This window comes from Capricornis sumatraensis, chromosome 14 (assembly GCF_032405125.1).
Source record: "Capricornis sumatraensis isolate serow.1 chromosome 14, serow.2, whole genome shotgun sequence".
NCBI lineage: Eukaryota > Metazoa > Chordata > Mammalia > Artiodactyla > Bovidae > Capricornis > Capricornis sumatraensis.
The window spans coordinates 86,805,570-86,830,261 of NC_091082.1; the positions used below are offsets into that span (position 1 = coordinate 86,805,570).

At 59.8% G+C, this 24,692-nt stretch overlaps 1 protein-coding gene across 1 annotated transcript; it reads right to left on the reverse strand.

Moving 5' to 3' along the window:
- Nucleotides 1–2,486: 2,486 nt before the first annotated feature.
- Nucleotides 2,487–14,652, reverse strand: TMEM9 (transmembrane protein 9). The gene is made up of 5 exons (XM_068986072.1): nucleotides 14,519–14,652; nucleotides 13,432–13,523; nucleotides 9,711–9,819; nucleotides 8,691–8,819; nucleotides 2,487–3,288 (listed from the first exon to the last, which is right to left on the reverse strand). Exons 1-5 carry the CDS (start codon nucleotides 14,582–14,584, stop codon nucleotides 3,148–3,150), a joined length of 537 nt encoding a protein of 178 aa, XP_068842173.1. The 5' UTR covers nucleotides 14,585–14,652; the 3' UTR covers nucleotides 2,487–3,147.
- Between the last annotated feature and the right edge of the window lie 10,040 nt (nucleotides 14,653–24,692).

The following is a 24,692-nucleotide window of genomic DNA, read 5'->3' on the forward strand; positions in this document are numbered from 1 at the left end:
ACCCGGAAAACGGCATTATTGGCGAGGAAGACACCCCCACCCCATAGAGCAGCGGGGGGCCAGAGCGCTGAGCCAGGGACGTGCCCGGGGTCCCGCAGGGATGGCCACTGGTGCCCCGGCCTGCGGAGGGCTCGGGTCGGGAGTAAGTGGGGATGGGGAGGGGACCCCGTGGAGTCAGAGGTGAGCATGGAGCCCGCGGATGGGTCTTTCAGGCAGGAGACGTGTACGTGTTGATAATCTGGAAGGGACAGGAAGAAGGACTAGTGTGGAGGTGACGGAAGTCCCAGGGAGAGGGGGCAGCTGGGCTGGCTTTGAGCAGGAGGGACACGCCATCTCCAGGATCAAAGCAAAGGAGTCAAGATAAGCAGGAAGGAGACTTTGCTGGTGGGGGAAGCAGTCGGGGAGGATTTGCCAGGGCGGGGAGAGGGGGAAAGAAGCAGGAAGGTGGCCCAGGATTAATGGCAAGGGCTAACAGCACCCCGGAGGGCTGGGAGATGCAGTGCAGACCGTGAACCTGAGGCGCCCTGCTCAGTCTTGTGAGCAGCACTGTGCTGCCCGGGGACACAGGCCAGGCTGAACACCCACAGTGGGGGCTTCAGGGTAAGAATGGACGTAAGGAAGCAAGAGAACCAAGGCGCTGGGGCTGACCTGGGTGAGGAGCAGGGGTAGGGGCCCCAGAAGCAGGCTGGCCCCTCCCTCTCCACCCCCTCTCCCTGTCCCGTATGGGATGACTGACCATACTGGCTAAGAATCTGCCTTAGAAGGGACAGGCTACCCACTGCAGTATTCCAGGGCTCGCTGGTGGCTCAGCAAGTTAAGAATCCACCTGCAATGCAGGAGACCTGGGTTTGATCCCTAGGTTGGGAAGATCCCCTGGATGTGGGCATGGCAACTCACTCCAGTATTCTGGCCTGGCGAATCCCATGGACAGAGGTTCCTGGCTGACTATAGTCCATGGGGTCACAGAGAGTCGGACACGACGGGGCGACTGAGTGTGCACACACACTCGAGGCTCGGTCCCAGGGCCAAACCCAACCCGTCCGTCTCTGTCCCAAGTGGCAACAGCTGCTCGCAGATCAGTGTGGCTGCAGGTCTGATGGGACACAAACAGGATTTCTGCACACCACCCCAGAATTCATCTCACAGATGAAGTGAAGAGTTCCATCTGGCGTCGGGGACCCTGCTCTGGGGTCACGCACAGGCCACCGAGGCACATCGGGGAGGGCGTCTGACAGCAGTTTGCATGTTTAGTCCAAGCGCATGGAGAGGCTGGGCTGCTGGCCGAGTCCTCAAGGGAAGTGAAGACGCACTCCTAAACCTATGTTTTCATGTATCGGGCTTCCTGACGGTCAACAGTGGCTGCCTGCCACAGACCAAACTTTAAGACCATCAAAGGCAGGCCAGAGAGCCTGCAGGACTCAACCGAGTCTCAGGGGCACAGGGGACCCAGGTCCTCCCACGGCGGGGTGACAGGGTATCTGGGAATCTGAGACGCCTGTTTCTGGACGGGTTATGCTTGATAAGCTGACCCATCCGTCTGCCAACCTGCGGAAAGCGTCCCCGTTGTGGAAGAATTCTCAGACTCACTGAGGCCCGTGAGGCAGCACGTGACCTGGCCGGTGCCAAGCGTGCGCCAGGCCAACTGAGGACAAGGACGACCTGCGGGCGTGCGCCTCCCGCGTACCTGCCAGGAGCCTCCCGCTGGCCGAGGATCTCGGTCAAACCGGCCCCTCTGAGCATCCCTCACTGGCTTCCAGTGCCAGCCCCATCGACACGTCGCCCCACCCACACCCCTCGGTACCTGCACTTGGCTCTGAGCTTGGGCACATTGCTGCCAACTGGAACGCCCACCTCACCAAGACCCTGGCTCAGGGCTCCACACCAGGCTCAAGACGCTGACCCAGGCAGACCCGACGGGGGTAAATTCAAACAGATCCCATGGGCCTCCAGGTCCTGTTTCTGCCGGACACGCCCCTCACCGAACGTCCAGGACGTGCGGCAGTGCCTCGGCCCCGGGAGCGCTGGCAGCTTCTCCCGGAGCGCGGCCTCCCCTGCAGGTGCCGCTCCCGAGCACAAGCTGGTTTTCATTTGGGTAAACATGGCGGACAGAGGAGCCTGGGGTGCTGCAGTCCCTGGGGTCGCAGCAACTTAGCGACTGAACGGGGAACAGTGGCTTCTCAGTGAGTGCCGGGCATGGCATCTATAAGGTGCTGACATCAGATGCTGTTCACTCAGGAGACTCAGGAAGACGAAACGCGAACTCGGGAGAGTGCCTGGGCCAGCCCACCCCTGCTCCTTGCGGGGACACAGCCTGAGAGGAGCGGCCACCCCACCCCCGCCCCGAGGGCCGTCCAGCCCCAGGTCCACCAAGGACACTGCTCCGGGCCCCTCCCGGGTCCGCCTGTGAAACACTGAGCTTTCAGAATCTCTTGAAATCCACAAAGTGAGAAAAAAAAGACAATTTAATGATGGCGAGTAACAGGACAGCGGTCTCCATGCACAGGGACGCTGGAACTCAGGGACAAGTGGCGATCTGAGGACCGGGGCCCAGGGGCCGGGGGCCACCGCGTGGCCTCAGGGTCCTGTGGTCCCACCAATGGCTCAGCAACTGCAGCCTGTGGGGCAGGGGCGGGGTTGGGGGGGACAGCCTGGCTTCCTGAGGTGGGAGCAGGGGCCCAGGCAGAGTGAGCAGGGGCCTGCACTCTGCCCACCCTCGTCAATGCAAGAAGATGAGGGGAGAAGCCGGAACACAACCAGGGGCCCTGAGGACCAGTGGGTTGAGCACCCAGCCCTCCCGGCAGGGCCGTCCTGAGAGCTGGGGGGGTCCGGTCGGGAGGCAGCTCCCGATGACCCAGCCCCCAGGGTCTGGAGCCAGGAGGGTGGTGCGCGGGCTGGGGTGGGGAGGGCCCAGCCAGGAGACAGGCCTGCTCCAGCCCCAAGGGCCCTGGCTGGCTGTGGTCCCCTCCCCTCCACCCCGAGACCGCCTGAGTGGGGAACCAGCGCACTTCAGGATCACCCAGCTGAGCATGACACTTCATAAGACGCAGAGAATGAAGCTGCCCGGGGCTTTAAAGGGGGAGGCCCGGAGGGTGGCACAGAGCTGGGAGAGCGCCGGGCTCCGTCCAGCCCCGGAGGCTGGGGCCGCGCCTAGCTGAGCATCTTGTGCCGGTCGAAGACGGTCTTCCGCTGCTCCTGCACCTGCAGCTTCCACCGCTGCTGCGCGCCCTCCACGCGCTCCAGGACCGTGTTTGCCCGGGGCCCCAAGGTGGCGGCAGCAGAGCGGGCGTCCTGTCGTGGGAAGGAGAGCAGGGGGTTTCAAACGCCCGACACGGAAGGGGTGCGGAGAGAGTGGCCCTCAAGTCCGGCCTCCCCAAGGGCCCTGCCAGCACGGGGCAATGGCTGTGGGGCACACGATGGCTCTGGGAAGCAGGGCTTGGGCCAGGCCCGGCTGCACCCCAGGCATCCCTGACCCTCGAGGGGAGCACAGGGACTCAGCCTCAGGCCCACCTGGTCAGCACAGGCTCAATCAGCTTGTCGTGCACGCACATGGCCCGGTGGCTGGGACCAGGCTGCAGGACACCCCGGCTATGCTGGCCAGGGACAGCAGGGAGACCCCCGGACTGCTCTGCGGGGCTGGGACTCCCCCAGCCCGCTTGCGGAAGCAGAGTGTCTGGCAGAGGCGGCGTGGGGGGCCCGCCCTGCGTGCCCTCTGGAGCCCCTCCGAGCGCCCCCACCCCCGCCCTCACGTGTGGCTGTCGTCAAAGGCAGCGCGGTCCCCTAATTACCACCTCTCTGCCTCTGAGGCTCCAGAGCCCGCTCATTTCCTGCAGGACCCGAGCTGATCTTTGGGGGAATTAGAGCCGAGGGCCAGGCCCACAGCCCGGGGGATTTCCTCCCCAGCTCTGCCTGCCTCTCATCCCCTGCCACACATCTCTTAAGGGATTAGCACACCTCTCCAAGCCCAGAGCCGCCCAGTAAATGCAACTCTGCTGCTAATGCCCCAAGCTGGCACGGCTTCTGTCACCACGCAGCTGCCAGGCGGGGGCCGGGGGTGGGGAGTGGGGGGTGAGGGGACAGCAGGCTGAGCACCAGCAGGAGGGGTGAGGCTGGCGGGCCAGCCCTGGGGGAGCTGGAGATGGGCACTGCCCCCCGAGCCCTGCCCCGGACCCCAAGGAAGCGTGCTCAGCCTGGCTGGACGAGGACCAGGACCACAGGGCCGAGCAGGCGGCGTCTCAGGACCCCTGGGTTCTGGGCCTGGGCCCCAAGGGGCACGCTCTCCGCCCCCAGCCACTCAGCAGCTGCATGTCCCTAACAAGCGACCTTACCTCCCCCAGCTCCAGCTTAATAAAGCCGGTCTTCTTCAACTCGACTAAACCATCGGCAGGAATCACATGCGCCAGGTGATCCAGTGCGGACGCGTGCACGCACGCGCACACACACACACACACACACACACACACGCGACCTTACCTCCCCCAGCTCCAGCTTAATAAAGCCGGTCTTCTTCAACTCGACTAAACCATCGGCAGGAATCACATGCGCCAGGTGATCCAGTGCGGACGCGTGCACGCACGCGCACACACACACACACACACACACACACACACACACACACACACACACAGCCTCACACGACACGGGCAGGCAGCAAACACTCCCTGCCCCGCGCCCTGTCTCCGGTGCTGGTCGGTGCTGGTCAGGACTCGCCGCGCTGGCGTCTGGTACGGCGGTTACACACCGGCACCGGCCACCTGAGCTGCAGCCCGCAGGAGCTCGGTGTTCCTGCTCCCAGCAGTCCAGGGTGGGAGCACGGCCGTGGACTCAAACCCGCCTCTGCGCCTGGGCTCTGACGGGTGCCCAGTGCTGAGCACCACCGTCCTCCGACCCTGCTCCCTGCGGCGGACGGCGCTGCAGGACATCTTCTCAGGGACAATGAGCACGGTGGTTAGCGGCACCTGGTAGATTGCAAGTGCTCAATTCACAGTAACAACCGTCAGCGTGAGGCCCACTCTGGGAGCCCCCAGGCAGGGGCCGGGGACAGCCACCGTTCAGGTCCCTTCCTTCCGGGCTCAGGACCAGGCTCTGTGTGGGCGTCTAGAGGAGGGGCTGCTGAAGGCCACCATGAGAGGCGGCAGGCCCCCCAGGACTGAGCCACACCGGCTCCGGGGGCCCAGAGACCCTCACCCTGCCTGCCCGCCCATCAAGTCCCTTCTGGGAGCCGGGGCAGGCAGTCCTCACAGCAGGTGCTCCCCTGTCCCATCCTGGTGGGGGCAGAGGGAGCCAAGAGCAGGGCATTAAGCCAGCTGTTGCTGCTGCTAAGTCGCTTCAGTCGTGTCCAACTCTGTGCAACCCCATAGACGGTAGCTCACCAGGCTCCCCCCTCCCTGGGGTTCTCCAGGCAAGAACACTGGAGTGGGGTGCCATTTCCTTCTCCAATGGAGGACAGTGAAAAGTGAAAGTGAAGTCGCTCAGTCATGTCTGACTCTTAGCGACCCCATGGACTGCACCCTTCCAGGCTCCTCTGTCCATGGGATTTTCACAAGACCACGGTTTCTCCTTCACGTTAAGTCTTGACAAACAGCTCCTAAGTGGGAGAGCTGCAGCTGAGCAGCTCCGCGCTTCCGTTGCGAACAGTCTGATTAGTGGGAATTAGAGACGCCCAGAGCAGGACAGACAGACGGGTGCTACCACGCCAAAGCTGGGCGTCTGGGCACTGAGGGCGAGAGGGGAGCCCCACTGACCGGGAGGAAAGCGGGCGGCAGGACGGGCGTCCCGGGTGCCCGGCGCACCGTGGCGCGTCACCTGCACCGTCCCCAGGCTTGGAGACCAGCCCGTCCGCGGCTCCGGAGGCCAAGCGCCTGCTGCCCAAGGTCACAGCAGACCTGGAGCCGCACGTCCGGAGCCCCGCACTCAAGCCCTCGGGCGGGCCTCCCGGCCCCGGGTCTCTGGCCTCACTGTGCCCCGTGACCCTCCGCAGCCAGGCCTCCCCTCCAGCAGTCAGGGTGCTGCTTCGTGCTGGGGCCCCACCGCCCAACACGGTGGGTTGGGTCTCCCCCTCAAGGCTGCGCAGATGCCAACAGACACACACAGAGCACTGCAGGGGCTACACTGGGGCAGGAGCTCAGACTCAGAGAACTGACCGGGTTAAACCGCGGGATGGCCTGTGCAGAGCAGGCTCCACCCGTGACCACAACCCCAGCATGCATCTCCAGCGGCCAGGCTGCGAGGAGCTGACAGCTGTTCGAGGCGCCCACTGGCCCTGCCCCAGTGGGCTCAGCGGGCCAGCGCCCTGCCCATCTTGGGCTCCCCTCTGCCCAGCAGAGGGCCGCTTGGAGGCCGGGGTCCCCGGCTGCCAGCACGGTCATCCTCCACAAGCCCCTCTCCCTCCCCCGCCGCACCCCTCACCCCCCCACAGGCTGCAATCTCGGGGGACCCTCAAAGCTCAGGCCCACGCTGCGGAGGGCAGAAACCCTCCCTCCTGTCTTCAAAGGGGCCCAAACTGTACATGTGACGCGCCCCTGTTTGCCATCTCTGCCCAGCAAACAGGATGGCTTCCTCCTTTCAAAGGGCGTCTGAGCCCAGGGATTACTGGATGCCGCTGGAATCTCGGGGAGGCAGCGGCCCGCGCCGGGCCCACCGAGGCCCGCCGGCGCCTTCAAAGGCAGCAAGGCTTTCATCTCCTGCAGGCAGTGGGCAAGGCCTCCCCTTCCTGCTCATCCCTGAGCCCCAGGGCAGGAGCTCCCGGCTACAGAAATGGGGCACCCAACCAAGGGGCACTCATCCTGGGATGTGATGGACCCGCCCATCTCACCTTTGACCCCTGACTCCCAGAGTGGGGGCGAGGGGCCTTCATCCCAAGGTCACTGAGTTGCCCAGGCCTAGAGCCTTTCTTCCTCTTGGGATGAAGGCTGGCTCCCAGCGTCAGGGAGACCCCATCCTTCCAAGGGGCATGCTCTTCAGACCCCAGTCACCCGGACACACAGCCTGAGCCTGGCAGGCCCTCCTCCCCGAGCCTACGTGCACTGCACAGCGGGAGACAGCCCCATACCCACTCACTCAGCCCCAGCACCCTCAGCACTCGAGCACCCCACCCCAGAGCCCCACTGCCAGGAAACCCTCGCCCACTGACACCCAGAGAAGAGGAGGTCCCCACCTCCTGCCTGTCAGGAGCCCCCCAGGTACCCGGCCCCCCCACGCCCATCTCCTAACATCCATCCTGCAACCCCACTGGGCTCAGCCCAAGGTCTGTGCGCCCACACGGGCACCTGCAGCACCTGGGCCCAGCGGGAGGAAGAGAAAGGGGACAGGAGGGGCCAGGAGGGGCCGGGAGGGACCGGGGCACCAGGACAGGGCGCACACAGAGCTGTGCGGGCTGCCCGCCCCTGGGGCCCTGCAGCCCCGAGGCACGCATTCCGGGAGGCAGCAGGGTGTGTAATCATCGCCCATCTCTCAGCCGCTCCCCGGCCAGGACTGCAATTACCGCCTCCCCCTAATCGCCCAGTGCTCAGCCGCGGGCTCCTCCCCAGCAGAGCTGCTATTACCGCGCATTAATCACCAGGTAGGCTCTCAAGGCTTCCTCCTGGACGTGGACCACCCAACTGCCAGCTCCACCACCTCCCGGCCTGGCTCCACCTTGCTAAGCACGTGTCAGCAGGAGGCTGGGGGTGTGCACCCTGGAGGGGCCAGGAGGCCCAAAGACTCACCAGGGCCCCACCCGGCAGGGAGCCTCACCCTGAGGTCCCAGCCCCGGACCTTCTGGGTGGGGACCTGCCCTTTCCTGCTCCGGGCACACACTGCATGGGACGCTCTCAAGGGGGGCAGGCCGGTGGCGGGGCAGCCTAAGCCTGGTGCCCCAAGTGACCACTCACCCCGTCACCGGAGCCCCTGGCTCACCCGTCTCTGCGAGAGGAGGCCCTCTGACCTGGCACTAACCTCCCGGATCTGGTCCTTCTGCCCTGGTTTTACGTAAACCAGGCTGAGGCCAAGCTCCATGAACACCCTGGAGGAAGGCTCCCACGCACTTTCTTTAGCCTGGACTTGCTTTTCTTTCATGCTAAACATCTTTCCATGTTTTCCATTAACTCCCCAGACTCAGTGGGACCCTCCACCACCAGATGTCCCTGGTACAGCTCCCTGGGGATGCATGGCCCAGTACCCCCCGGAGGAACGCAGAAGCGTCTCCCGAAGCAGCAGGCAGCCCATGGCGGCCCGACCCCAGGGCCTGAGGCGTCCTGAGCCCCGCCCCCTGTTGACGCTGAGGCTCCTCCCTCACCCGTCTCGGGCACAGGTGCGGCTATGTAGGCCTGAGGGGCGCGCCCCAGGGGAACGGGCCAGGAGCCCCCGACCTCGTCAGCGCCCTGCACCTGGCGTGCCCTGGCCCCACGCCCACAAAGAGCTGCCAGGCCTCTGTGCCCTGGGCTCTGCTGACTCTCTGGGAGCCCGCTCCAGGCCCACTGTCAGCTGGACGCTGGGCCTGAGCGACCGCATGCGGGCGAGCTCACTGCCCCTCTCTGCCAGTGCCCCGAGGCTGCCGGACGCCAGGTCAGCGGAGCTCAGGGCGGCCCGCTGCGCCCGGGAGGGCAAACGGCAGCCCTCCCTGAGGAAACACTGCAGAAGGGAGAACGCTGCGTGGAGAAGAGTGAACGGGGCCGGGAGGCTGCGAGGGGGCGGGGGGCCGGCAGAGCCCGTACCTCACTCTCCTCGTTGCGCAGCCGCTCGGTGTAGGCGTCTGGCTTCCGGATCAGAGGGTCCACCAGCATCAGGAAACCCATGTAGAGCAGGAGGGCGCCCACCACCGACAGGTAGATGACGATGATGACCTGCGTGCAGAAGAGACCCAGCTGCCCTGCGGACCACGGCCGTGCGGCCTCCCCTGGTGCCTGCAGACAGGCCAGGAGACCTCGGACGTGGACAGACGGCACATCCCACCTTCACAGACCGTGCCCTCGACGGAGGGGGACCCCATGAAAACCACGGGTCCTCTGGCAGCACCAAGGTGACAGACGAGGAGGGCTCAGCAGTGCTGCCAAATTCCTGAGGGTCCTTTCCTGACACTGTTATTTCCAGACCTTTCACGGCACACACAGAAATATGCTTAAGGGCTGGCTGGACCAGGAGGTGCTTATACTGGCAACCAGCAAGCACAGCCTGGCTCACCACGGTAGGGGTGGAGCAGGAGGAGACAGTCTGCCTGGAGCAGAGGCAGGGGCCCGGGGCCAGGCCTCTCCCAGCCTCCCACCAGCTCTGCTGAGTTCACCCAGTGACCCACAGGAACAGGGTTCAGGGGCCGTAAAGGGGGCGTCTGGGACCTGTCCTGCCATGCCTGCGGCTTTGTTGTTGCTCTGGAAGCTTAACCAGACTGGGGGCTCCGGAGGGCGGCTAACTCCCCTCCCAGTACGGCTCATGGTGCCCGGGGCACGACAGGAACCCTGAAACTGTCCGCTGAACAAACGGCAGGAGGGAAGGAGGAAAGGGAAAATTAGAGGGAGGGATCTCCAGCCCCTCTCCCGGGATCCCGTGCAACTGCGGTGGTGTCAGAGGGGAGAGCGGCTCCGAAACGGGGTGAGGCTCCAGAAGGAAGCGAGAAGCTGGGGGGTTAGGGCTGCGGCTGTGCAGGACAGGGCCACTGCCGTGTAGGGGCGGGGCCTGCACTGGGGCGGGGCGGGGCCGTGCGGGGGCGGGGCGGGGCGGGGCCGGGCCGGGCCGGGCACCTTGATGGTGGTGGTGCTCCGCTCCTCGTACTTGCACTCGCACAGCAGGCAGTAGGCCTCCACGTCGTGGCCGGGCACTGGCATGGGCTCCACCACGTGCAGGCAGTTGCTGCAAGAGACAGAGGACTGTGGGGGGCCAGGCGCAGGGTGGGAGGGAGGGTTCCCCAAGGAGGGCAGAACCCCTTTCCCAACCCACAGCCTCAGGGCCCTTGCCCTCCGTGACTCACCAGGTGAGGGTCCCACTGGCATAAACTCCACCGCCCCCCACCTCCAGTCCCGAGGGTCCAAGATCTGTCCCTGCTGCAGACAGTGCCCCCACTAGCCCCTCCTCTGACCAGATCAGACCAGGAGCCACAGCTGACCCATGAGGTCACCCAACTGCCCACCCGTGACTTGGCCTCCTTCCAGGTCTCTGGAGGTCACCCCACTTCCCCACCCCCTCCCACTGCTGTCTCAGCCAGGGGCCCTGCCGACCGTGCCTGTGCCCCGGCCTGACCCTTCCGGGGAGCTGCAGGGGCAGTGCCAGATGACCCGCTAGCCCCTCCCTTCCAGCTCTGACCTGAATCCTTGAAATCGATCAGCCTGTCCTGAACTGCCCAGGGCCCCTTAGGCTGGGGCTGGGTTTCTGGCAGAGGCACCAACAGTGTGGGATGGCATGTCCTCCATTGCCCCTGTCCCCTTAGAGTCCAGTATGTGGTGTGATTTTACCTGAACCCCTCGTGACTCCAGCTCTCATGCTGGGCATGTGGCTCCCTGCTCTTAACTCAACGCAGCGCCGAGGGGCCGACAGACGGACAGGGTCAGGCCCACTCCCGGCACTGGGTCATCACTCCTGGGACCTCTCATCTCAGAGGCCAGCCTACCAGGCCCGGATTCCTCCCTGGGTCTGGGAGTTCACTCTGGCAGGTCAGTAGGATTTATGGGTTCCCCACAAGGCATATGTTCTCCCCCAGAGAATTGGTGAAACCGTGACATGTCCCTTTAGGGGGAACAGTTACAATACCTTAGGGGAGAGGGTCACAGAGGGCGAGCTGGTTGAAGGCTCTGTTTCCTGCAGGTGATGTGCATAACTTCTCGGGGCCTGGGGTCCTCACAGACAGAGCAGGCTGAATTATGCTCCCTGGGGCACCCTAGGGCCCTCCGTGCAGGAGGCTGGAGGGAGGGCAGTCCTGACTGCTTTACACAGTGTTTCCAAAACAGATTTGTTTGAAAAAAGGTTCTCTTTTTAGAAATATGGAAGACTTGCCCTAGCCAGCTTCTCAGGTGAGTTGCTGCTCTAGGACTGACCCACCCTCAGGGCGAAGGTGTCGGGGTCTCTGCCCCTCGCAGGGATGGGAACCCCCACAAGATGGCAGAGCGCCAGCAACACAGGAACAGGCCTGCACAGTGCAGACGCCCAGGCTCCACCTGCTCAACCAGGGGAGTGCACAGGCATCCCCCCGTGGCGGAGGGGCCCATGGGAGGGCCTGAGGACACAGCTGGGCTCCTCTGGCCCTGGCACGGGGGTCGAGGGGCCCAGGCCCAGGCCCCACTCCTCCCAAAGGGACTCCAGGCAGCCTGAGATGGCTCCCCTCCTGACAGCCCAGGGTCACGGGGTCCCAGAACCCTGGGGTCTAATGTCCCAGCATGTTTCCACCCACCAGCCTTCATGGAACTGGAGCCCCATAACACTGACTTCTTAGGAAGATGAACTGTAGCCTGAGAGGTCCAGGTAGGACCCTGTCCTCCAAGGGAATTCACCCTTGTGTTTTCAAGCCTTACTCTTGTCCCAGGGCCTGAGGGATGTAGCCTTATTACCTGGTGTCAGGTTGGGGCAGTCTATCCATTTATTCCTGATGTCATTTGCTCAGACAAAGAAGAATCTGCCTACAATGCAGGATACCTGGGTTTGATCCCTGGGTTGGGAAGATTCCCTGGGGAAGGAAATGACGACCCACTCCAGTATTCTTGCCTGGAGAATCCCATGGACAGAAAAGCCTAGTGGGCTATCTCCCATGGGGTCACAGAGCTGGACATGACTTAGCGACTTAACAACAATGACAACAACCCACAAAAGGCATCGCCTCTCCGTGGTGTGTCAGAAGACTGGCCCACTATACTTGCAGTGCCCACATCATCTCTGCTCTTTGCGTTTAATAAACACTCCTTTCTACAATACCCTCTGTCTGGAAATTCTCCTCTAACTGCTCAGACTGCCACAACATACGTTACTATCAGCCAGCATTTGTAGAGCACTCACCATGTGCCAGGAATTGTTCTAAATGCTATACTTGTACAGGCACCGCACAAGCATGTGTACAGCCCCCCGCACACTCTCATTTAATACTCAAAATACCGCCGCTGCTTTACAGACGAGGAAACGGAGTAACCTGGGGATTAAGTAACCAGTTTCCCAGTGAACAAGAAGCAGAGCTATGTTTGAAGGCGGGCAGGCTGGATCCAGGGTCTGCATCTGACCAGAATGGGTCTCAGAAAATCACACACCGACGACTCAGGACTGGCGGGATGGGTTCAAATCCCCACGCACTCTCTGCGCCACGGCACTGCGCCACAGTTGCGATGCCTCACCCCCCACAGCCACAGTCACTGAATCCAAATCTTTTGCGGGTGGGGGGCGGAAGAGGGGGATCAACTGTCCAGCGTGGTGACTACAGTTAACAACACTGTATTATATACACGGGAGAGCTGCTGAGAGAGTAGATCCTAAATGATCTACCTCCCCCCACCTCCCCCATGGCAACCCTGCGAGGCAACGGAGGCGTTATCTAACCTCACTCCACGATACGTGTGTATCAAGTCCCCATCCATCGAAACCATACATGACGTCGTATGTCTGATTTATCTCAGTAAAGCTGGGAACAACCAGAAGAACCCAAAAATCTCAAGGGAGGGGGTGCTGGTACTCTTCATTTTCTCAAAGCCCCCTGGGGGTCCTGGGCCGCCCCCCATGTGAGTGCACCCCAACCACAGGGACCTGGCCCAGGCCTCTGTGTTCAGAGCCCTCAGGACGAGGCGCCCCAGCTCCTGACACAGCCCGGATGAGGCCTCTCACACCACACTGAAATCTGGTCCCCTGGCGCTTGCCTCACTGACCCAGTCCTGACGCATCACACGGAGGTTCCCCCCAGCTCACCACCCCCACCCCCGCCCTTTCAGATACCTGTGCCCCAAAGGCCTCTCCTTTCCTACAGTGCCTTAAACCACTCTTCCCAGGACAGCATGCTGAAACCTCCCTTCAACAAGTGGGCCTCCTTTCTCTGAATGAATGTTTACTGATTTCCCTCTCTTGAAGTGAGGCATCTGGAGGTGGGCTCGAGACTCCAGGAGTAGAATGGACATGCTCTCTGAGCCTCGTCTCTAAAGTTAGAACGGGAGCACTGCCTCACAAGGTGGTTACGACACTGGCACCGAAGAACACAGCTAACAGAGCTTCGAGAAAACTCCCACCATATGCGACCCTAAAACCTCTCTTTCCCAACGTTACCATTATGCAGACGTGAACAAACACCCAAATCAAAGCAAAATCCACTCCTCGGACCAGGAACCCCTCAGCTAGAATTAAAGACTTCTGGATCTTATTTCCAATTGAATGTGTGACCAGGGACAAAATATTCTTTTGTAAGGCTCTCTGTGGAAATGGGGAAGCGAGGTTATCCTCTGGGGGTCCACAAGGCCCAGTCAGCACCCACAACCTCAAGGGTCAGCCTGGGCAACGCCTTACCAGTCCTTCTGTGACACATTCTGGTTGTAAATGTGCCCGCTGATGTTCCTATACGGTGGACAGATGCATTTACAACGAATATCTTCAGAACTCTGCAAGAGAAGTCGCGGGTCAGGTAGGCAGGGCCGCTGGCTTCAAGTTCTAGCAAGACTCTCAACCTTCAGTTCCCTCTTCCGTAAAGTGACCGCATGAATGCTCCTGACCTTCTCCCAGGCCCAGGTTCAGCAGGAGTGACATCTGGAGGAAGGCTGCTACACCACGGGGTCCTCAAGAAACCGTCTGGGGCTGCAAATGATACTCACGGCTTCGGGGAGGGGCAAGCAAGGTGGCAGCCCTTTGCCCAGGCCCTCGCACCTGGTGTACCGGGGTCCAGCAGCCTAGTGCCTGGCCCCTTCTCCCCACCCCACCTCCAACTTCTTAGGTAAGGATCAGGGAAGGGGAAGGCTGGGGTGGACCCCAGAAAGCAGACGTATCCGTGGAAACACTCTAGCAAACCCTCTGGAAGTTCTCCCTATCTGGAACAGGTCAGAGACAACACAGAATTTTCATTCCAGTTAGGAATTGACCAGAGGAACTGGAAGCAAACCAAAGACTCAGATTAAAAGCCTCAGTGATTTTCACAATCTCAAATTCCAGAGACCTAATCAAACCCAGCTCTAGGCCATTAACCCTAAAGAATGAAAGTGATCTCCAATCCCTGCTCAGAGGTGGGGCCTCTCCACCCAGAAACCTGCCCCTGCACAAACCTCACACTCCTTACATTACACCTACTCCTTAGGCGACTGGAAGCTCCCTGTACAGCGGTGCCAGCCCATAGGCCTCCAAGAGCAAAGGAAGGTACGGAGAGCCTAGACAACTTGCCCAAACACAGGACCCTGGCTAGAACTCCACCTTGCGCGTTTCAGATCCAGACGTGGGCCCCGCAGACCACCCCTCCCCAGGGGCCTGCAGCCTAGGCCCGAGAGAGCACTCCCCCACCGCGGCACGGCCCGCAGGGCACCGAGGGGCCGGGCTGGGGCAGTAGCCCTTCCACCCTCCTCCGGGACGCCGGGGCGCAGGCAAGGCTGGCTGTGCATGGGCGCCGCACCTTGTTGGCTTGGGCTGGGGGCACCAGCAGACTTCCGACCACGGCCAACACACACAGGAGCTTCATGCTTCTCGGGCCTTCACGGGGCCGGCAAGATTCCCCCACCTGGAAAAGAAATACGCGGGCGGCGAAGGGGCGGATGAACTCACGGCACCCTCGGCCCCGGAGCGAACCGGCCTGCTCCGGCACGGGAAGAGGGCGGGGGCAGGGCCTGGGGTCCTGGGCCTGCCAAGCCCGGCCGCTCAGGCGCTTCCCTCTCGCCCGGGCCTCGGTCTCCCACTGCCCACCGGGCGGGCTCGGCGGCGGGGCCTCCTGGGCGGGAGGGAGGGCCTCGGGTCTCCGGGACGAGGCTGGCGGGCGACCCCTGCCTCGCGTCTCCCCGCCCTCCCCCATCGCCGCCCGCGGCTCCTCCCCCAGGGCGGAGGAGACCCTGGGGCTCTGAGTCTCCGAGCCCCGATCCCACGACCAGGCCGCGGATCCGGGACTCCAGGACCCCCGCGACCCCCGCGACCCCCGCGGCCCCTGCGACCCCTCCCCCAACGCGCCCCTGCTAACCTGCAAGCCCCGCCGCGGCGGCACGACTCGGCTGGCCCCGCCCCTCACTTCTATTGGCTGCGGGGGCGACCGCTCAACGCTACCTGGCTGTCTCCAAGGCAACATGGCCCGCCTCCGCCGGGGCGCCGAGGCTCCGCGCAAGGGAGAGGGAGGCATTTCTCAACCCGACCAAACAGGAAAAGGGAGCGTCGGCCAAGCGAAAGAGCAGCGGGAGGGGACTGGCCTCCTTGCGGCAGCAGAGTTCCACCGCCGAGGTCGTCCCTTGCAGTATTTAAAAGCCGAGGTTCTGGAAAGGTTCTGGGCTGTTCAATCTTGCCGTTTTATAGAGAAAGGGCTTGATAAATAACAACAATAAAAGCAGATTCAAGGGCTGTCTCCGCACTCACAATCCGGAAATGTTACTTGAGTCGCATCTTTGCTGCAGAGGCGGCCCACCCCTTCCTTCTCCCACAGGAGGAGGACCAGGGCGGCGAGCAGGGGCTGGACCCGTGAAGGGTGCGCCCCGCAGCCCCCAGCCTTGTCCCCTGCCCTGTGCGGGTTCTGGACCCTGCAGGGCCGCTGAGGGGCAGGGTTGAGCTCGGTCCAGCAGCAAAGGAAAGAGAGGCGTTCTCCCAGTCTGGGACGCCGACCCCGGTGTGGACACCTGGGCTTTGGCCCTGCTCATCCACCAAGTAGTGGTGTGAACCTGGAAGACACTCCCCCCTCAACTTCCTTGTCTGCGAAATGCTTTGGTTGGGTGCAAAGACCCTTTCAGTCCCTATTTTGGGATTGGGGGGGGCGGCAGGGGATGCTTAATGCGGCCTGCATGGGGGCCTGCTGGGTCAGGCGGCCTGAAGTGGTCGGCCCCAGCTTTCTGCAGGCACTGTGGACAGGGTGGGCGTTTCCTGTGGGGGGCGTTTGGTTTGTGATGGTTCCTCCTGCTGATGGGCGTCCCTCCCTGTATCCTCAGCACCTGCAGGGTCCGTGTGTCCCGGATAGGATAGAATTTTAAATCCTCCCAGCAGGAGGACCCGCGGGAGGCACCCAATCCTAGTTCTTCCCTTCCTGGTTACGGGGGCAGGCATGGGGTGTTTGGCTTATCCTTTAGGGAGCCTCTGTTTCCACATCCATGACATGTGCATAAAGTGGCCTCCTTTCACAGTATAATGAGTCCACCTGTCTAAGCACTTGGAACAGTGGGGGCTCTCTCAAAGGAGACCTCAGCCCATTCTGGAGGTCAGAGTGGCTGCTCTGGGGAGCAGGCTGGGGCAGAGAGAGAATGCCTGTCACGTGGGGGCAAGAGGGACAGTTTAGGCCCTGGAAAAACACCTTGTCTACACCCATGAGTCAGAAGCACAAGGACCACCAAGACTCGTTACTGGCTTTGAAGTTGGGGGAGATGAGTCCACCTTGTGGGACCGAGTCCTGAGCCTGTGAGCCTGCACTAATCCCAGTCAGCATCAGACACCCAGTGGGCATTGAGGAATTGCTTGCTTTGTGGAAACCCACACATCTGGTAACAGAAGTGTTGGTTTAAATGGCTGAGTACAGTAAGGGATGCAGGAGTGTCTTCCCCACTTTCACGTCCCCTTTACACTCTTCAAAATGATTGAGGACCCCAAAAAGCTTTGTGTATATGGTCATATCTATCAATATTTATAGCATTAAAATTACGACAAATTTCACACGTATTTGTTTTAAAGGGACAGTGATAGGACTTCTCTGGTGGGCCAGTGGCTGTGAATCTCCTGCCAACACAGGAGACACAGGCTCCCGGTCCCTGGTCCGGGAAGATTTCACATCCTGTGGGGCAGCTCAGCCCATGCACCGCAGCTGCTGAGCCTGAGCTCTGGAGCCTGAGCGCCACAAATGCTGAACCGACGCTGCAGCTGCTGAGGCCGTGAGCTGCAGCCTCTGAAGCCTGCGCGCCTAGAGCCTGTGCCCGTCCGCAGAGCGCAGCCCCGGCTGCAGCTGGAGAAAGCCTGCACACGGCAACGAAGATCCAGCACAGCCAAAAGGAATAACAAAATCGGTAAACAGCTTTCTAGAAACTTACATTTTCCAAAAGGAAAAAAGTCAAGTGAGAAGAGTGGCATTGTCTGACATTTTTTGGTAAACCTCCTCCGTGTCTGGTTCAGTAGGAGACAGCTGGGTTCACACATGTGCTCCTGCACTCAGCCCCTTGTGAGATCACATGTCACCCACCCTCTGGGAAAGAGCGCGGTGCACTTGCAGCGGAATGAGTGTGAGCAAGGCAAATCCCCTCTTAGAATTGCTAGAAAAACAGTCTGATCTCCCCAAGAGAGCCTTGGGAATGCCCTGGGCCCTCAGATCACAAGCCCCAGACTCCTAACACGCTGTGGGCTTTCTGGCAACCCCCTGTGATAGTGTTTTTCAAAATATGTTCCCAGGAATATCATGGGATGTTACTGGGGGGGAGGGGAGGTGGAGAAATGTGGTTTCTATGAATAAGTTAGTTTGGGAAGCCTTGCGTGGTCAGTCGTCTCCGACTTCTCCGACTCTGCAACCCTGTGGACTATAACCCGGCCGGCTCCTCTGTCTATGGGATTTTCCCAGCAAGAATACTGGAGTGGGTGGCGATTTTCTCCTCCAGGGGATCATCCTGACCCAGGGATTGAACCTGAGTCTCTTACATCTTCTGAGTCTCTTACGTCTCCTGCATTGGCAAGGGGATTCTTTACCACTGGTGCCACCTGGGAGGCCCCTTGGGAAGCTCCTTGGGAAACCTTAGTTTAAAGCAAATTGCACAAATGGATTTTACTGCAGGGTTTTAGAATGCTTCAGTGTGACAACATACATTGTGAATCCCTTTAAAAATACATACAATTGTGTATAATATTTCCCCAACATTTTGACAATTTTTTTTTTTTGAGAAGCATCTTTAAAGACTCATGTACCAAGGAACATACTTTGGGAAAGGCTGCTCCAGTAACTCCTGGGTGCTTTTCCTAAGTATCAGCAGATCGGACTCTACCATTTGGAATCCACTTTTCTGTAAATTAAATTCGACATGCACACTTTTTGGTTCTTTAAATGCAGAGACATTTTTGATAGTCATTTCTAGGACTCAGAGAACCTTGGGTTCCTAAAATTTTGGCCTCTGGATAAGCTACATTTTCCTGCAAATGAAATAGAAAAAATATCAGCAGTTCTATTCATAGTGATGTTTATACTTTTATCTGATGAATGAATGAACGATAATGACCGTTTCTCAAGCATCTGCTACACACCAGGATCCTTTTTAAAAGCCCCAGTAATCAAGACCGTGTGCTGTTGGTGGAGGAATGGATGCATAGATCAATGAAACAGAACAGAAGACCCGGAAATAGGTCCATGCAAATCTATGTGACCGACTTTCGACAAAAGTGCAAAAGCAATGGAGGAAAGATAAACTTCTCAACCAACAGTGTCAGGGTGGGTGGACCTCTGGAGACAGAACAGTAGCCTGGGCTGGAGTAATCAGCACACAGGGCATCGCAGACAAATAGGGGCGGGACGCCTCTCCCGGGGAGGGGAAGCGGCAGCCGGGGTCCCCGCGCACGCCACCCTCCTCTCTCGTCTCAGGGTGACACCTCGGTGCTGAGAGAATGAGTATGTGACACGTCTCATCAGGAATCTCCCCAGCAGGCTCTAGCTTATCTTTAGAAGTGAAAACGCATCCCCCTGGATGCTTCGCTTTCATCAACAGCACATGTGACACGCCCTCACCCCCGGGGGGGCGGGGGCTGGAGGTGCCAAAGCGCTGGGCATACGACTCCCCTGGGGGACAGGTGGGTGGGTGGACGCGCCATCCATGGCGGTGTCGGGTGCCTGCCGAGCGTCCAGCGCTGCTCTGGGCTCCGAGGCTCTTTAAGCCGGTGCAAAAATGGAAAGGTTACATGCTTGCCCCTTCAGACGCAAAGGGCAAGTGCCGCGCCCGGGGCTGGACGGGCTGGCCGGCCCAGAAGGACGCCCTTCTGGCCTGGGCCCCCGCTACCCTTGCGTAGCCCCCGTGCCACCCGTGGGCCACTTCACACCTCGACGGTCCGATCTCCACCCTCCACCTGCAAGGCCCTGCTCACGACCAGACAACTGGGATCCCCCGGGGAGGTGACGCCCCCAGAATGAGGACAGTTCTGTCCCAGACTGGCAGCTGTCACCTGAGAAAGACTGAGGGCCCGTACTCGGCTTGTTGTGCCCAGACTGGCGCAGCTCAGATTCCAAGCAGTGGTAATTAACCTCCAAAAAATGTGACAGGTCCCTGGGCCCGCCCTGTAGCTGCTGCCCAGCCCTGGACCTTCCTGGCTGGGCCCCGGGCCTGGGTCTGGCAGACGAAGGGGATAAAACTGGGGGGGGAGGTCTCCTCCCTTTCCTGGAGCCACGGGGTGGCCGGCGTGGTTCCACGGGGGTCCTGGCTCCAGCGCCAGCCCCCGGCCCACCCAAGAGGGCAGCTGGAAGCAGAGACTTGGGGCAGGAAGCAGCAGGGCTCTGGCACCAGCCTGACTTTCTGAGCCCTGAGGTCACCGCTCCAGGGGGTCCGAGGAGACACTCATCCGCCGCTTTTAAGCGTCATCGCTCCTCCCTGTGTACCGCTCAGAGCTGGAGGGATGGGGCAGGGGTGGGGTCGGTTCAGCCTGAGGACCACCGTGGGACTGAGCCTTGGGGGTGGGGGCTGCTCCCACTCTAGATTGCAGCCTCTCTCTGGACTCAGTTTTCCCACCTGTTCAGTGGGTGAAACCAAACCCACTGCATCTCACTGCCTTGTAAGGATGGAAGAAACCCCACTGAGTTTGGAAAGTTAAAGCCCGTCTGTCCGTCTGTCCGGAGTAGAGAGGCATCCTCTGCCTGGGACCCTCACGCCCCTCTGGCTTGCCTGCTATTTTCCCTTTGCAAAGTCTGTACTAACTTGAAGGACACCCAGCTACCTGCTTGTTCATGGGAGGGGAGGAGGTGGGGGTGCTATCCTGGGGTGAGGGCTTCTGATTCGCAGGCCTTGTCTCAGGGATGCTGAGGGAGGGAGCCGCTGTAAAGGTCCCGGCGGGGAGGAGGCTCCTGTGACACACCAGGCCGCTGAGGCTAGACAGGGCGTGTGACCTGCCTGAGGGACACACCCGCCGGCCAGGGTCGCTCTGGAATGTCCTCCCTGACCAGCCCGCCCCCCCCCCCCCCGCCCCCAAGAAGAAGTCGGCTTCCCAGGGCTTGGGCCTTTCTCCCCAGGGGCTAGTGGACTGGCTTGGGCTTCAGGAGCGGTTCAGCACGGCGGAGGGTTCTCTGACGCTGTCCTCACGCTGGGGCCAGCAGGCTGGGGTGGTGAAGAGTGTTCCCTGGTGGGGGTCCAGCGAGCGGGGAGCACTTGGCCCCCCCGCGCTCGATCAGTTTACAGCATGCTGTTAATAGAGGCCATCAATCATGGCCAAGGGCAGCTGGCTCAGACAGGGGCCTCCTTCTCTTTCAGTTACCCCGAACTGAAAACCAGTCCCGGGAAGCCGGCGGGAACACGTGCTCCAGACGTGGTGACTCGAGTGCGACTGGGGTCTCACTCTCGGCACGAGCCCCCTGGATGCCCCGGCCTGTGTAGAGCGCCTGACATGGTGGCTGGCGTGCAGTAGGTGCTTATTGATTGTTTTAAAAGGGAGTCCGTATTTGAGAGGTGTTGCCCCCAAACTCCAAGAGAGAAGGAGGGAGAGGTTCTGGGGGCTTCAGCTGCTGCCTGGATGGGAGATCCCTGCAGTTGTTAGTGCCCTGAGGGCAGAGAGGCAGCCCCTTAGCGCAGCTGCCAGGGCTGCCCTGCCAGGGGCAGCAGGGTGGGGCCCCGGCCGGGTCATTGTACTCGAGATGTGAGCAAGTCAGAGCTTGCTTCTCTTTCCACGGCCTCAGAGTCAGAAGGCTCTGGACCCCAGTAGTCAAAAGTGCCTCCAGGGTTCAGGTAGACTGGCCTTCTGGGCCTGCCCACAGAATCCTGAATTGCTCAGAGCAGAAGGGGTAGGAAGGCCAGCCGTCCTGTTCTAGAATGTTCTATCACAGTTAGGCTGTGCCCCAGAGCAAACACTGAGCCACTGGGGCCCCTCAAGGTCTAAATCGGAGGAAATGCCTGCCACTTCTTTTGCAGCTACTTGTTGTGATGCTCGAGCTAGAGCAACAGCAAGTGAGCGTGAATTAGGAGGAAGGATTGACTGGCTGGGACCCCCGCACCCACGCCAGCCTCGCTGCTACGTGTTATTCAAATGTCATGTCACTTACCATTCCCAAAAACCCTGCAAGGCAGGTGTTGGTTCACCCTCATTTTGCAAGTGTGGAAATGGAGCTGGAGAGGGGTTAAATTGTCTGATCAAAGTCCCAGAGCAGGAAGCGGCAGGGCTGGGTTTCCCGCCCGGCTGTCTTGCTCCAGGGACCGCGCCTCAGCCACTCGGACATGACGGGTCCGGGGGAGGCTCCTGCCAGTGGTGGTCAGACTCAGTCCTGTCCCAGAGGCCGCCCTCCCGCCGCAGGTGCGGCCGTCCCCAGAGCGGAGCCAGCCGGCCTCACACCCTCCCGAGAGAGGCCCTGGCTCCCCGGCTTCGCAGGCTTTCCTTTCCGCCCGGTCCCCAGGCTGGTCCGGCCTCGCGATGAAGGCCGTCAGCTGTCGTCGTGGGCCGGCAGAGGGCTGTGCAAACTCCACGGGATTAGGGGTGCTGACGGACGAGGCGGCCGCCAGGGAGCGGGATCACTTGACAGGCATCTCCATTTCACTGTCCCCAGGGCCGAGCCTCGAGCCTGCTGCCCGCTCCCGCCCTGGCCTCCCCGTGACCCGGCCCTTCCTGTTTCCAGCCGCCCTGCCCCGCACAACTGCTGTTTTCGTGAGACCCTCCAGGTTCTCCCTGGCCATCTGGTGTCAGCTCACTCCAAGGGCTAAAAAGCCCCCATCTCCTCCTCCCTGCCCACCAAGAGCTCTTCTTGAAAATCTCCCAGGTAGGAGATTCCTCAGGAAACTGGTCAACAGGCCTCACCCATGACAAAGCCATGAGACCAGTGCCTTGCTGAGATGGGATTTCAGGGAGGGTATGGGGAGCGGCAGGTCTCCAGAAATTTACTGAGGGTCCTTACAAGCTTTGAAGTATTCTGTGCACTGAGCCCAGAGGTCTGCAGGCTGCTTTTTCAGGCCATACAAGCTCCCTGGAAGCCACTCTCTTCTGATATAACAGAGAAACTGTAGATGGCATGTCAGTGAAAGGGTGAGGCTGTTTCCAGTAAAACCTTATGACACACACAGACTGCCCTGGATTTGGCCTGGGGGCCAGGGTTACCGACACCGCCCCCAAGCGGGGCACACAGCCTGCCTCCCTCACCCCTGCAGAAGTCCTGAGGGGAGAGAGGCCTCTGGGGGGCACCGAGCAACATTGGGGCTGCTTCTGGAAGCAGCTGGCAAAGGGTCCCCAAGGTGCTGACCCCTGGGGGGAGCCCTCGAGACCTGCACAGATGACCTTTGCCTTAAGGGAGGAGGCCCCCGCCTGATCATGGGCCGACACCCTCAGCTGCTGCTGGGCTTGGGAGAAAACCCAAGGCCAGGGCTCCTGAGGCTGTGGCTGGTGAGAACTTTCCTGTCCTTTACGCGGAGGGGCTGGATGAATCCTCCCAGACAGAATTATTTCTTTTCCTCTGGGGCCTCTCTGTCTTTCCTCCCAGAGGCCTCTGCAGAGGCTGCTCCCTCTCCTGGAACTCTCTTCCTCCGTCTTCCTCCTCGTTGCTCAGTTGGTAAAGAACCCACCTGCAGTGCAGGAGATCAGTCCCTGGGTGGGGAAGATTTCCTGGAGAAGGAAACAGCAACCCACTCCAGGACTCTTGTTTGGGAAATCCCATGGACAAGGGAGGCTACAGTCCACGGGGTCACAAGTGTCAGACACGAATTAGTGACTAAACCACAAGCAATCCCTGCTCCTCCTGTCACTTTCTCCAGGAAGGCTCCTCAGACTGTCTTGTCCCAAAGTCTGGGCTGGGGTCACCCCACATGCTCCCTCTGAACCCTGAAAGTCCCCTTCAGTTCAGTTCAGTTCAGTCACTCAGTCGTGTCCGATTCTTTGCGACCCCATGGACTGCAGCACGCCAGGCATCCCTGTCCATCACCAACTCCAGGAGTTTACTCAAACTCATGTCCATCAAGTCGGTGATGCCATTCAACCGTCTCATCCTCTGTCATCCCCTTCTCCTCCTGCCTTCAATCTTTCCCAGCATCAGGGTCTTTTCAAATGAGTCAGTTCTTTGCATTAGGTGGCCAAAGTATTGGAGTTTCAGCTTCAGTATCAGTCCTTCCAGTGAACATTCAGGACTGACCTCCTTTAGGATGGACTGGTTGGATCTCCTTGCAGTCCAAGGAACTCTCAAGAGTCTTCTCCAACACCACAGTTCAAATACATCAATTCTTCAGTGCTCAGCTTTCTTTATAGCCCAACTCTCACATCCATACAGGACTGCTGGAAAAACCATAGTCTTGACTAGACGGACATTTGTTGACAAGGTAATGTCTCTGCTTTTTAATATGCTGTCTAGGCTGGTCATTATATTTATTCCAAGGAGTAAGTGTCTTTTAATTTCATGGCTGCAGTCACCATCTGCAGTGATTTTGGAGCGCCAAAAAATAAAGTCAGCCACTGTTTCCACAGTTTCTCCATCTATTTGCCATGAAATGATGTGACCAGATGCCATGATCTTTGTTTTCTGAATGTTGAGTTTTAAGCCAACTTTTTCAGTCTCCTCTTTCACTTTCATCAAGAGGCTCTTCAGTTCTTCTTCTCTTTCTGCCATAAGGGTGGTGTCATGTGCATATCAGAGGTTCTTGATATTTCCCCCGGCAATCTTGATTCCAGCTTGTGCTTCCTCCAGCCCAGCGTTTCTCATGATGTACTCTGCATAGAAGTTAAGTAAGCAGGGTGACAATAAACAGCTTTGATGCCCTCCTTTTCCTATTTGGAACCAGTCTGTTGTTCCATGTCCAGTTCTAACTGTTGCTTCCTTACCTGCATACAGATTTCTCAAGAGGCAGAGCAGGTGGTCTGGTATTCCCATCTCTTTCAGAATTTTCCACAGTTTATTGTGATCCTCACAGTCAAAGGCTTTGGTATAGTCAATAAAAGTCCCCTTACCTCATTGTACTTGAAACTATGTACCTCACATTGCCTTTTCATACTGGAATGGGTGAATGTAACTCAGATGACCATTATATCTACTACTGTGGGCAAGAATCCCTTAGAGGAAATGGAGTAGCCCTTATAGTCAACAAAAGAGTCCGAAATGCAGTACTTGGATGCAATCTCAAAAATGACAGAATGATCTCTGTTTGTTTTCAAGGCAAACCATTCAATATCACAGTAATCCAAGTCTACACCCCAACCAGTAATTCTAAAGAAGCTAAAGTTGAATAGTTCTATGAAGACCTACAAGACCTTCTAGAACTAACGCCCCAAACAGATGTCCTTTTCATCATAGGGGACTGGAATGCAAAAGTAGGAAGTTAAGAGATACCTGGAGTAACAGGCAAATTTGCCCTTGGAGTACAAAATGAAGCAGGTCAAAGGCTAACAGAGTTTTCCCAGGAGAACATACTGGTCACAGCAAACACCCTCTTCCAACAACACAAGAGAAGACTCTACACATGGACATCACCAGA

Bases quoted from the DNA above. Each gene is read 5' to 3' on its own strand.
- TMEM9 (XM_068986072.1), bottom strand. From the start codon at position 14,584: ATGAAGCTCCTGTGTGTGTTGGCCGTGGTCGGAAGTCTGCTGGTGCCC. The intron at 9,820-13,431 runs GTAAGGCGTTGC...TGTCTCTTGCAG, and splicing joins AATGTGTCACAGAAGGACTG to CAACTGCCTGCACGTGGTGG. The intron at 8,820-9,710 runs GTGCCCGGCCCG...TTCTGCACGCAG, and splicing joins GGAGCACCACCACCATCAAG to GTCATCATCGTCATCTACCT.